We start from the raw sequence: 14055 nt of genomic DNA on the forward strand, positions 1-14055 counted from the left end.
TATATTTACTTATATTTACAAAACCAAATCACCAAACACCAAACAAAAACAAACCTCAGGGGAGCATCGTCCCTCCCCGTCATACCTAACCACTACCTAACCCTTTCCCTATCTCCCCTTCCCTAATCTATCCCCTTACCAAACTCACTCTAACACTCCCAGCCCTAAACCCCCTTTCCACCTCTCCCGTGCCACATGCTTCCCCCACTTCCTCTCCTCCCTCTTCATCCTCCCCCTCAAATCACCTTCCACCCTTCTCACTATCCCTTCCACCCCCCAATCTCTCCCTGTCTTGACTAAATTCTTCCTGGCTTACCACAGTCCCTTTTTAAAGAGACTCATGAGAAGCCAGAGCAGAAACCTGTCCCTATCCGTTCCCTTTGCTCTCCCTACGCCTCTCTCTAGCCTAGCCCATGTCAAAACAAAATCCCTCCTAACCACACCTAGCATCACCCGTGCCCTAGCCCATACTAGTTCGGCACAGGCACAGTCCCAGAAGGCATGGCGCACAGCCTCCTCCCTGCCACAAGCAGTTCTTGGACACCTGCCACTCCACATAAACTGAAACACAAGCCTCACTAGAGGCCTCTTCAGACAAGCCGGCAATGGGTAGATGTATGCCAAATACAAAAGAGACGGCAACACATCCACCTTTAGGACCAGGACTTTGCCCATAAAAGACAAATACCTAGCCTTCCACTTTGTTAGCTTCCTCTGTACCACTGCAATACGCATGTTCCAGTTTAGCGTCGCTGAGCCAGAGGTCTCAAAATGGACCCCGAGAATCCTCAGGGCCCCTTCACAGAGAGATAACCCCCCGGGCACATCCGCCCTACCGCGCCATCTTCCGAAATACTTAACGGAAGATTTTGCATGATTCGGAACTGCCCCCGACGCTTGGGTGAAATCCCCAATGATGGCAAGGGACCTTGTCAGGCACGAGTCCTTACATAACAGCAAGGAAGTGTCGTCGGCGTACTGCGTCATCTTAACACGCAGCCCACCGCTCCCAGGGATCAACAAGCCCTCCACCCCTGTGTCTGCCCTAATGGCAGCCCCCAGAGGCTCCATGTACAGTACGAAGAGGAGGGCCGAGTGTGGGCATCCCTGCCTGACCCCAGACGAGAGGTCAAAAACGTCACCTAAGTGACTATTTACACTAACTCGACACCCCGCTCCGACATATAATGTACGGATCCATCCTATAAACTTCTCCCCAAATCCTAATCTACCTAACACCCTGAATAGAAAAGGATCTATTCACGCGATCAAAGGCTTTCGCCTGATCTAGCACTGCTACCATTAAAAAGGCAGCCCTCTATCTTCAACCCAGGCGATGGAGTCCCTGATCAACTGTAGGTTCCATCTTATTGAGCGGCCCTCTACCCCGCACGTCTGATCCTCATGGACGACGTAGGGAAGGGCTGTGCGCAACCGGTCTGCTAAAACCTTTGCAAGAATCTTGTAGTCTACACACAGCATGGTCAACGGCCGCCAGTTGCCAAGGTCAGTTGCTTCCCCCTTCTTATAAAGAAGTGACAGCACACCAACAGCCATTGATCCCCCCGGGACCCCCATCTCAAGGATGGCCTTCAAGACTTCGAGGACCACTGGACCAAGTATACCCCAAAACTTGAGGTAAAACTCAGCCGGCAGCCCATCCATCCCAGGCACCTTCCCTTTTCCCATCCTCCTAAGAGCGCTCTCAACCTCTTCTAGTGAGATCTGGGCCTCCATCACGTCTCTAATGTCCTCCGGCAGCCGTCGGGACAAGTGTTCTAAAAACACGTTTCCCTGCTCTACATCTATCTCCCTTTCTTTAAAAAACCCTCGGAAATGATCAGTTGTCTCCCTGACCATTTCCTCTGGTTTTCTAACTATACTACCATCTTCTTTTCTAACGCCATGCATTACCTTCCTACTCTGCCTGGCCCTAACCGACTTAAAGAACATAGCGGAACAAGTCTCATTATGTTCTAGAAAGCCACTATGCGCACGCTCCAGGAAAGCTCGAGCCTTCTTCTCCTGCAGCTCCCTGAGCTGCGCCTTTAGGGTTGCAGATCTCTCCCAGTCAATCGACCCGCCAAGGTTGCCTGCCTCGTACTCGAGTTCAATTAACCTTTGGATATGATCCACCTCCCTCCTTTCCTCCCTTCTACAATATCCTATTATAAAAGCCCTAATCCTCACGTTAACTAAATCCCACCACTCTAACACCCCCTCGCACATGGACCGGAGGCCGTCAAGCCTCTGAAAGAAACAAAAAAATGCGTCAACGAAAGCCCGCTCCTCCAGTATATCCCAATCTAACTTCCAGTACCCCCTACCGAAGAGGCAGACTGGCGACCCCACCTGCAGGAACACCCCGTCGTGATCCGTGAAGAAAACAGGCAACAGCCTCCCAGACAACTGACCCAAAGACCTGGATACAAAAATGTAGTCGAGCCTCCGCGCAACCCCCCTGGAGTTGCGCCATGTAGGACCGACCATTGCCGGAGTAGTGTGCAGGCCACCATCAACCAGACCATGGCAAGCCATTAGCCCAGAGATGGCACCTGCATTGCTATCACCGCCTACCCCTAAATCTATATTAAAGTTTCCTCCTATCACCAAGTGCCTGTTTGTAACACACAGGGGCGCCAGACAGTCCACCATCTCCCTCCTGTCTGCCGCCACCTGTGGCCCATACACCCCAATTAACCTATATCTAGCTTCTCTAAACTTAACATCTATCCCCAAAACTCTACCCTGCATTATTACAAAAGTGTTCTCTATTTTAACCTCTCTATGCCCACACAAAATCCCTACTCCTGTTGAGTGCACCCCTCCTATGCCCCAAAAAGATTCCCCCTTATCCCACTCCCTCTTAAATCTACACACATCCCCACCTTCCCTCAGGTGAGCCTCCTGTAAAAAACAGAAATCAAACCCCACACCCTCTAAATAACAAAAAACCGCCCTCCTTTTAACATTATTCCTTAACCCCCTAACATTTAGACTAAAAAAAGAAACAGAACTATTCATTTAATTATTAACAACAAATAAAAACCCCAAAAACCAAAGAAAAAACAGGAGACTCAACCGATGTTCCCCTAGGCCATCTCCACCGTCGGGGACGTCCTCTCCTCTCCTGACGCCCCCCCGTCCTCCATCCCAACCCATGACCCAGGCAGTGTGTTGGGTCCTCCCTCCCTCCCCACCCACCATCCCCCCCTCCCTGTTTGCCTCGGGGCTGCATGTAGGGGACCCCATCTCCTCAAACAGGAGTTGGGATCCCTCTAACAAACAGCCCACCGCCCCCTCACTGGAGTCATCCACTAAAAAGCAAGGGGCTGAGGCAAACCGGGAGGACAAATTCCCCCCCGCCACTCTCTTAGCCCCCCCTCCCCCTCCACACCCACCTCCCTCTCAGTTCCTGCCAAGCTCCCCCTCTTCATCCCTGTCTTCTTTGGTGAAGGAGGTAGCGGGGAGACACAACGTCCCATCCCCGCTAACTCCTCCACCAAATCCCTCATTTCGACCTCGAGGAAGCCTGGCAGGCTGTCCCCCCACTCCTTCCCCCCATTTCCCCCCCCCCCACCTCCACTCCTCCCTCCTTCTCCGTCACTGTCCGCGTTCCCTCTTCCACTCCTTCTCGTACCACTGTCCCCTTCTCCCTCTTCTCTGCTCCTCCACGTTCTTCCACCTTCTTTTTAATCTCTCCTTTTTCCTTCTTTCCATCTTCTCTCTTCTTTAATTTCGCCTCTTCCTTCTTCCCTTCTTCGTCCTTCTCCGTCCTTTCCCCTGTGCCATCCGTACAATCCGCACGCGTCCTTTCTTTTCTCCCCCCATCCCCCGCTCCCCCCCAGCTGCAGACGCGTATGACCTGTGACGAGCCGGGCAATCACGCCACAGGTGTTCTCTGGAGCCACACCCGTGGCAAGCCTTGGGCTCGTCACACTCCCTGGCCTCGTGCTCTTCCGACCCACAAAACCGACATTTCTTGTTACTGCACGAGGCCAGGGTATGGCCGTAGGCCATACAACGCCTGCAGAACGGGGGCTGACGTGCATAGTAGAGTGTTCCCCTGTCAGCCCCCAGGGAGAACATCGCCGGAGGATGGAGGTAGCCATCCACACTCTTCGGGGACTCCCTGAGTAACGCATGGAAACCTCTCTTTCCATTCCAGAAACCCAGGGAGTCCCTGAGGTACCTCGCTGAGGAGACATTGTCCATATATCTCCCCAGAAAGGCCCTCACCTCTTCATCCTTCACATGCGGATTGTACATGGTTACGGTGACCACCCTGAAGTTGTTCCTTGCCAGGCTGGTCACCATGTAATGACTGACTCACCTCTCACAGTCCTGGGGCGACTTTAACCTCCCCACGTATACCTTTGACTCATTCCTCTCTGCACAGGGGTCCTTCTTCTTTCCCTTCCCTCACCATCTTCATAATCTCGTCGTGCTGTTCTTCCAAATGTACAGTCACATCAAACCCTTTCTCCACCGGATTCCCCTGAAGGCAGAGGACATCTTTCACCTTCAACTTCAGATGCCCCATCAGAATGGTCCTCGCAAAGGTTTCTCTCCCCCAAGGCTCCATCTCTCTTTCCCTCCAAGAAAAACGCACCGTATTGGCCAGCCCAACTGCTGGAACCGACCGTGACGCTTTTCCCTGCGCCATCTCCGCAAGGAGAATAGCACACCTGGCTCTCCAACCCTTTCCAAAAAACAAGAGAAAGTTAAAAACAGGAAGCAAACCAAAAAGGAGGAGCAACTAAAGGTGTTGACTCTCCACATCTATCAAGACTACTGGAGCACTGGGCCAGACACTCTTAAATAGAACCTGGACCAGCTCAGGTGAAACACCTTCCCACTAACGAGATGGACAAGCCAGCACAGGTGTAACACATACTGACTAACGAAGTGGCACCAATCAGTATGTGCTGACGAGCTAACGTCCAACCTCAAAACATAAATGGAAAAACCAAAGCCTGTAACACCTTCCCTCTTAAGACAACAAATATATTGTATATTTTTGTTGGACAAGTGTGCTTACCACCAACAGAAAACAACTTCCATTTCACATTATAATCAACTACAATGCTTCACCTTCTACATTATAAACATGGTGTCTACTGGCTCTCAAGAATTAAAAACAAGAAAAAAAACATTTATTACCCACTAGAAAACTCTCGTCTTCCTAAAACTCACTAGCTTCTAGAACTCTCATCCCCTTGGAAGGAGCCGAAACAAAACTCATCTCCAATATGGAAAAACGTGCAGTCAAAATAAATTGTAATCCTGATATTATAAAAGCAAGGTAACAATGTCAATGAAATTGTACCCAAAAATTGTCAGTTGGCTGCATAAATAATTATGATTACTGAATGTTACATGAATTGTAAATATGAAATATCAAAACCAAATGTACACCCCTTTGTTAATATGCATTGGCAATAATTATCATAATGGTGAGGCATGGAATAATAAAACATGTATCTTTTGTCAGGCTGGATGTTTGAAATATGAGGTGATTTGAGTCATGCTTCTTCAGTAGTGGAAATAAAGACAACTAGGATTTGAATGTTGTAAAGAAATACTGGAGTGATGTAGATCAATAAAATTGATTACAGATTTATTGATTATTGGCCGTTGGGCATAGTCTTCTTTTCAATTTTGCTAGGTGGGATAGCCCCAATGTCAACACACAGTTTTAACGTGTGCAAATCAATAACCAAGATGCAGAAACACTTTGTAATATATTGAAAACCTAAACATAAAATGTGCAATATACACAAACATCTGCCACAATAATCATATTACTTGTATTATTTAAAACAAGCACCTTATAAAAATGAACAAGCAGCAATAAATCACTGATATCGATTAGGGGGGAAATGAGGTTGTACATGCTGTTGAAACTAACACAACAAAAAAAACACATGGAAATGGGAGGTATATTTTCCCTCACTGGTTAGAGGACAACCTGCAGAAGACAGTCAGCTACATTTTGGAGAGATGCATTTAAATGTAGGCGTCACTAAACAAAGGAACGTAACACTTATTTTCATCACTCAACGATATCATTTTGAAATCAATTGTGCGAGAGGAGGGAGATGAGGTTGCACGTCCTGTTAAAACTAACAGCTCAAAAGCCACATGGAATCTGGGAATAATGTAAACATTACTGGTTAGAGGACAACAACGTGGTAAACAGCTAGCTACATTTTGAAGTGCTGCATTTTGATTCAAGTGGGTCACCAATGTGGTAAGTGTAAAACAACACAACTTTCAATTCATAGCCTGGATTTTTCCCCTGAGGCTAATATCCATATCATGTTGAAATCAATTGATTAAGGGGCAAACATTTAGGCTTCTACATTGTGACATTATTAAAATACTCCTAGTACATTGTTAAAACATTTTACATTATGACATGAATTAATTGATATCATGAAACAAATACTTAATGTATGTACTTTCTGATATTTGATCTGAGATCTTTTATCAGATTATCTCTGGTCACAGTTAAGAAATGTCTCTCCTGTGTGTGTTCTCTGGTGTGATATCAGGTTGCTTAGCAGAGTAAAACTCTTCCCACACTGAGTACAGCTAAAATATTTCTTCCCACATTCATCACAGCTATATGGTGTCTCTCCTGTGTGTGTTCTGTCATGACTGTCCTGATCAGGACAGGTTACAGGAGACCACAACCCTACAGATAATCTCTCACCCCCAACAGAGGAGAGATCTAGGGGTCTGAAGATGTGGGGGTTTTATGACCCCTCACGCCCAAGGTAAATCTTAGGCCACAGACAACATTCCTTTCACTATGGAGAACCAGCCTCAGAACATTGAACATGCAATAAAGGGACTTTGGAACAATGGTTTCCATCAGCCACAATGGTGGTCATGACGCTAGATGGAATATGAAAATGTATGTCATTTTTGTCTGGTTATTAAAGGTTAAAGGACAATATCTTTACCAAAACATTGTAACTTTAAGAATTTCCCTAGGATACACTTGATGTTTATTCATTGGACATTGTGTGGAAAATGTTCAAATCAAAGAGAATGTTTTGGTAAAGTTGAAATGTGAAGTTAGTTGTCTAAAATTGGATTTGAGTAAAATCTAGACCATGCCTCTTAACTTGGTACACCCAGAGAATTGCCCTGAAGGCGGTTACGCCCACTTCTGACCCGAGGGTATAAGACCTGTGAGTCAGAATGAACAGATCAGACTAAGTGACCCAAGCTGCAGCCTAGGTCTAAAAAGTAAACGAACCCAAAACTCAACCCAAGGTTGAAGACAAAGAAATATTTTTCTACCCATGCTACTGATGAGTAGCTGTGTCTTAGCGGGTGAATTTAAGCCGGACCACCTAACCTCCACTCTCCATTGAATCGTGGTATATACACTGTTTCATTCCTAGGCTGTGAGCCCTGAGCTACAGATCTGTCTGTCCTCAGAAGACTCCTCCCAGAGAAAGGGCGAGGAATCAGACCAAATGAACACTGACATCGTGAGGATGACCAGAGAGTTGCGCCGGAGAAGTGCGTCATTGAGAAGCCAAAGCGACCCACGCGGAGCTTCCCATCTGAGACCTGCCACACGTAATTACATCATAATATTCTGACCCATAAGAGCGGCAGTTTGGGGCAAGGCTAGGGTTAAAATAAGCATAGCTGACAAATGCATCCAAATGTATATTTCTCTCGTGTGCTTTCACTTTTTCTCTCTCTTTTAAATCCCCATTTTGGGTAACACGCGCCATAGTGTGTTGGCCCATAATACTACGTTCTAATCAATAGCCTAGACTGTGTTTTTGGTGTATGTGTATCTTTTATCATCATTTTAGCTTTCTAGTAAATAAATACTCAACTAAGATTGGTGTGGTACGAACTCATTGGTGGGACTCGGGTTTGCGCAGATTGAAGGATTATGCGACGTTCAGAATGAGATTGTAAAGGAAACTGATTAATTAGCGAAGGTTATAAAATCGATATTCTGATATTCTTTGAGTTAATTTGGGAAATAGAAACTCAATAAAACTAATTTTCCCATGGTGCCCCAGGTTAATGAGTTAATAATTGCTTGATTCATTTCAGCACGCAATTAGAAACATTTAATAATTCGATGAGCAACAGTCGTCACATTAACTAATACAACGTCACAACAGTTCTCTGGTGTGATATCAGGATGCTTAGCTGAGTAAAACTCTTCCCACATTGCGTACAGCTATAAGGTTTCTCGCTTATGTGTGTTCTCTGGTGTGATATCAGGCTGCTTAGCTGAGTAAAACTCTTCCCACATTGATCACAGCTATATGATTTCTCTCCTGTGTGTGTCCTCTGGTGTATCTTCAGATGGCGATATTGAACAAAACTCTTCCCACATTGATCACAGCCATAAGATTTCTCTCCTGTGTGGATTCTCTGATGAATTTGAATGCCTGATGAGGAGGTGAATCTCTTCCCACAGTCAGAGCAGCAGTGAATTCTCTTCCCTGTGGATCTCTGCAGGTGTTCTGATCTGGAGAGACTCTTCTCTGCCTCGTCAGCATCATGAGGTTGTTGAGGCTCCCCAGAGGACCCACGGTAGTCCCGTCTCTCTCCTGTGTGAACAACAAAGTCAGACAGATGGTTAAAGGCCCACAACAGCTGAATCCACTGTAAAAGGTGATGCCAACAACGTAGCCATGATGTTGTACAACAATTAATGTCTAATGAATGTTACAATTATTTGACAATTGTCTCAAAATGAGCAACAATAGTCATATTTAGTCTTGTTTTCAAATTATTAGTAACATCGATGATTGCAGGCTAGAAATAAGTTAAAGTTCTTGAAACCCTAAGCAATGTGCCAGACAACTTTTGGTCTCCAATATAGGCCACTTTCTGTGTTTGCTAAAATTGCGGCACGAGGGGAAAGCACACATTATTTGGTTGCAGAAACTTCTCCCTGCTAATGAGGAAACCACTAGTTATGGATGTAGTATATCTGGTAATGAGGAAACCACTCTGTTCCTCATTATATCTGGTAATGAGGAAACCGCTAGTTATGGATGTAGTATATCTGGTTGTAGAATCTCCTCCCTGCTCACAAGGAAACCACAAGTGATGGATGTAGCCTTGAGAAAAAAGGGTGAGCAAAGATTTGAGTTTTTCACAATGTATTCTGAATATTACAGCACACTATCAGCGCAAGATCAGGAGTGCTACTCAAGGAAACTCACATTAAGCTCTGTGTCTATTCACTAATTCACCACCGTGGGAGAAAACCCAGGGGAGTTCTCATGGGCTGACAGCAAAAATAGCCTCCATTTCCAGGTTGCTTATGAGTGTATTTCACACTAATGTTAGATTATAATTGTAAGGCTCGTTTGAATCTCCAACTTAATTTTGTGTTATTGCCGCAAATCAACTGCTTTATACTTAAACACTTCAACCAGTAAAATGCTCTTTGGCTTTGCCATCAGCCTGACAATTAGGGTTTGTACACTAACCTCCCATAACACTAAGTGTTTAACAAATTGACCCATAATTTCACAAAACAATAAACAATAACATAGACCTACTGTAGGACTCATAACTTCACCTAACAACAACATAAACCTACTGCAGGACCCATAACTTCACCTAACAATAATATAGACATAGGACTATAAATCATTTCATTTCAATCATTCTCCTTCTCTCTCTCGGAGGACCTGAGCCCTAGGACCATGCCCCAGGACTACCTGACATGATGACTCCTTGCTGTCCCCAGTCCACCTGGCCGTGCTGCTGCTCCAGTTTCAACTGTTCTGCCTTATTATTATTCGACCTTGCTGGTCATTTATGAACATTTGAACATCTTGGCCATGTTCTGTTATAATTTCCACCCGGCACAGCCAGAAGAGGACTGGCCACCCCACATAGCCTGGTTCCTCTCTAGGTTTCTTCCTAGGTTTTGGCCTTTCAAGGGAGTATTTCCTAGCCACCATGCTTCTACACCTGCATTGCTTGCTGTTTGGGGTTTTAGGCTGGGTTTCTGTACAGCACTTTGAGATATCAGCTGATGTACGAAGGGCTATATAAATACATTTGATTTGATATAAGTCCCAAAATGGATGTAACTGCCGATTGCCCCTTTAAGACTACATATTGGGCTAAGCTAATAGGAGATATTGAGGACTACAGTATTTCAGGCATTGTCATTGGATGCATATGATCAATTGTTATCGTTTTGCTGATGGTCAACTCTTGATGTTCTACACGTTACAGTGTAGCTTCAGCCATTCCTACAGATCAACATTAAAGTGTAAAAACCCCTTTACTGCATATTGGTTCAACGACTGCAGAGACGGTACTTACTGGTGTTAAACAGATCTCCAACCTCCTCTTCTCCCTCCAATGTGACAGAAATCACCCCCTCCTCCTCTTTCTCCTCTTCTTTTACTATAACATCCTCCTCTTCTTTCACTCTGAACGGGTCTTCCTCTTCTTTCACTGAAATGGTAATAGTTTCACCCTCTATTTGTTTTTGTATTGTAACATCCTCCTCTTCCTCCTCCTCTTTCACCAGAGCTTCTTTCTCCGTCCAGCAGACCTCGTCTTCTTTATCAGGAGAGTAGCTTAGTGAACTCATGCTCGGAGATGTTAGCAAGCTAGCATCAGCGACTAGCCTAGGTCCAAGCTACCTTAGCAAATCAGCTAGCTGACAAACAACGTAAATATATAATTGAATGGGCCAACAAGTACATACAACAGAAGTGTGTTTAATATACACCAAAACAGTGTAAAGAGCGTGAATGTTGTAGCTATGTTTGCTAGAAAGCTACCGAGGTGTCTGACAAGCTGTTGTTGAACGTCCCGTCCACTAAATTATTCGTCACACTGGCAGCGTCGCCTGAACCTAAAAGACGCACATCTCCATCTGCTGACTGGAGTGGGCAACGCAGTTGAGGAACAAAAAGTACATTTTTCATTGATTTCATAAAAGTTTAATATTATATTAAGTCGTTCAAAGAGAAGCATGTGCTGATTGATTCGTGCTTAATGAGTGATAATTTAAAACAAACTGTACACCCACTACATATTTGCACTGAACCATACTTCTAACATGGATCATTTTGACCCCAGAGGCATATCTTTTATCATAGCCAAAATGTGGCTTATTCAATTCTTCCAAATGTTCATGACTTTGTCAATCAACTTGTTCTTAATAAATCGAAATCATGGTTTAATGTTTCTGTATCAAAATGGACGTTTAATAAATTCAAATCCTTTGGAGTCATTTTGACCCCAGCCAAAAGCACCTTTGATAAATAGGACTTTTATTTCAAATCAAAACCGAATCACATTTTATTGGTCACATACATGTGTTTAGCAGATATTATTGCGGGTGTAGTGAAATGCTTGTGTTTCTAGCTCTGACAGTGCAGTAATATCTAACAAGTAATTTCTAACAATTTCACAACATATACCCAATACACACAAATCTAAGTATTTGAATCTAGGTTTCTCTATAGACATGATCCATCCCACCAGACAGTGGAGGGGCACCTATATCAGTGGTTTTGACCAGATTGACACCTGCAGACACACAGTATAGTGCCTCCCACATACTCTCCTAGGATTGGACTTTTCTATACCACGTATCACGTGACTGTGTACAAAACTGCTAATGGTAGACAACTCTGCCAGCGGTAGAAAATTATGCCAGAGGTAGAAAACTCTGCCAGCGGGATACAGTGCATTCGTTAAGTATTCAGACCCCTTCACTTTTTCCACATTTTGTTACGTTACAGCCTTATTCTAAAATTGAATCATTTTACTTAATTATTCAGACCCTTTGCTATGAGGCGGCAGGGTAGCCTAGTGGTTAGAGCGTTGGACTAGTAACCGAAAGGTTGCAAGTTCGAGTCCTGAGCTGACAAGGTACAAATCTGTCGTTCTGCCCCTGAACAGGCAGTTAACCCACTGTTCCTAGGCTGTCATTGAAAATAAGAATTTGTTCTTAACTGACTTGCCTAGTAAAATAAAGGTAAAATAAAAACGAGACTCAAACTTGAGCTCAGATGCATACTGATTCCATTGATCATCTTTGAGGTGTTTCTACAACTTGATTGGAGTCCACTTGTGGTAAATTCAATTGATTATCCATCATTTGGAAAGGCACACACATGTCTATATAAGGTCCCACAGTTTACAGTGCATGTCAGAGCAAAAACCAAGGAATTGTCCATAGAGCGCTGAGACAGGATAGTGTCGAGGCACAGATCTGGGGAAAGGTACCAAACAATGTCTTCAGCATTTCAGCAAGAACACAGTGGCCTCCATCATTCTTGAGAGGAAGAAGTTTGGAACCACCAAGACTCTTCCTAGAGCTGGCTGCCTGGCCAAACTGAGAAATCGGGGAGAAGGGCCTTGGTCACAGAGGTGAACAAGAACCCAATGTTCACTCTGACAAAGCTCCATATTTCCTCTGTAGAGATGGGAGAACGTTCCAAGGACACCCATCTCTGCAGCACTCCACCAATCAGGCCTTAATGTTGCAATGATTAAATTGTCAAAATGTATTTCAATGGACAATTCTGTGAACCATTCTGATTCATTTTCAAATCCGAGAGTAAAGAGACACAAATATATTGCTACCAGTATTTGTATTTATTATGGATCCACATTAGTTCCTGCCAAGGCAGCAGCTACTCTTCCTGGGGTTCAGCAAAATAAAGGCAGTTATACAATATTAAAAATCACAATAAATTCACAACACACTGTGTGCCCTCAGTCACCTTGTCTGAGAGAGATTTACATGATTATCAAAACGTTTATTGAATTGTTTTATTTCTGCCTTTTCTATTCCAGACATTCTGAAATTCACTAAAGCATACCATGTATGTGACTTCAGTCTTTCACTTTTCAATTACGTAGTCCACCAGGGTGAGCCTAAACAAAACACAGCCCTGTGGGAAAAATGAATGGTGGAAAAACGATGTGATCCATTTCACTGTTTGACCTGTAGTTGTTATGGATATTACAACTCTACAGCGCCCCACAGTGGACGGGTCACAATATGCTACATTGATAAAGCACACTTTATTTAAAAGTAATTGAGAATACTTATAACGATGAACGAGCAGAAACTCTTCAACAAAATCGTTGTCTCCAGGAACAACTCGATTTAGCCAAAACTAAATATGACGTAGTCCACTCCAAACTAGATACATCTATTGAGTTATCTACAAATAGGAGCGCAGAATTTGATAACATTTTTACGGCTTTCTAGGTGTGAAGGACAGCCGGACCAAAATGCGGCGTGTAGATTGCGATCCATGTTTATTAAACTGAAGCAACACGAATCTAAATACAAACACTACAAAACAATGAACGTAACGAAAACCGAAACAGCCTAATACTGGTGCAAATAAACACAGAACAAGGACATCAGGACACTAAGGACAATCACCCACAAAACAATCAAAGAATATGGCTGCCTAAATATGGTTCCCAAACAGAGACAACGATAAACACCTGCCTCTGATTGAGAACCACTTCAGACAGCCATAGACTTAACGAGAACACCCCACTAAGCTACAATCCCAATACCAACACACCACATACAAAAACCCATGCCACACCCGGGCCTGACCAAATAAATGAAGATAAACACAAAATACTTTGACCAGGGCGTGACAAACATGCAGGCAGTTTTGTTGAAAGTTACTCAGAGTAACACGGTTCTACTCAAAATTCTGCAGACCAAAGACAATCAATTGATGAACACAATGACTAAGTTGGATGACACATCAGCAGAACTCATTGAAGTCGCTGACCAAATTAATGATGAGAGATCTCGGGGGATGAAGATGGAAATCTTGATATCTAAGCAAGCGGAAGAAATCTCATCACTGAATCTCTCACTCTGTACTTAAGACCTCTATCTGCAAACCATGACAGATAAGTTTGAGACCGAAAGGAGCAAGTGCGACACTCACATGTCCAAAATCAGTACTCTAAGCGCTCAAGTGGACTCTGCAATGCAGCAGAATACAACCATTAGGTACCATCTGGAGGAAATCCAGA

General features: G+C 44.2%; 1 protein-coding gene across 1 annotated transcript; it reads right to left on the reverse strand.

Moving 5' to 3' along the window:
* Positions 1-6589: 6589 nt before the first annotated feature.
* LOC135521312 (zinc finger protein 22-like) lies at positions 6590-10851 on the reverse strand. Its single transcript, XM_064947232.1, has 2 exons — positions 10342-10851; positions 6590-8600 (listed from the first exon to the last, which is right to left on the reverse strand). The coding sequence occupies exons 1-2, from the start codon at positions 10613-10615 to the stop codon at positions 8146-8148; spliced, it is 729 nt and encodes a 242-aa protein (XP_064803304.1). The 5' UTR covers positions 10616-10851; the 3' UTR covers positions 6590-8145.
* Between the last annotated feature and the right edge of the window lie 3204 nt (positions 10852-14055).

Source organism: Oncorhynchus masou, chromosome 4 (assembly GCF_036934945.1).
Source record: "Oncorhynchus masou masou isolate Uvic2021 chromosome 4, UVic_Omas_1.1, whole genome shotgun sequence".
Lineage (NCBI taxonomy): Eukaryota > Metazoa > Chordata > Actinopteri > Salmoniformes > Salmonidae > Oncorhynchus > Oncorhynchus masou.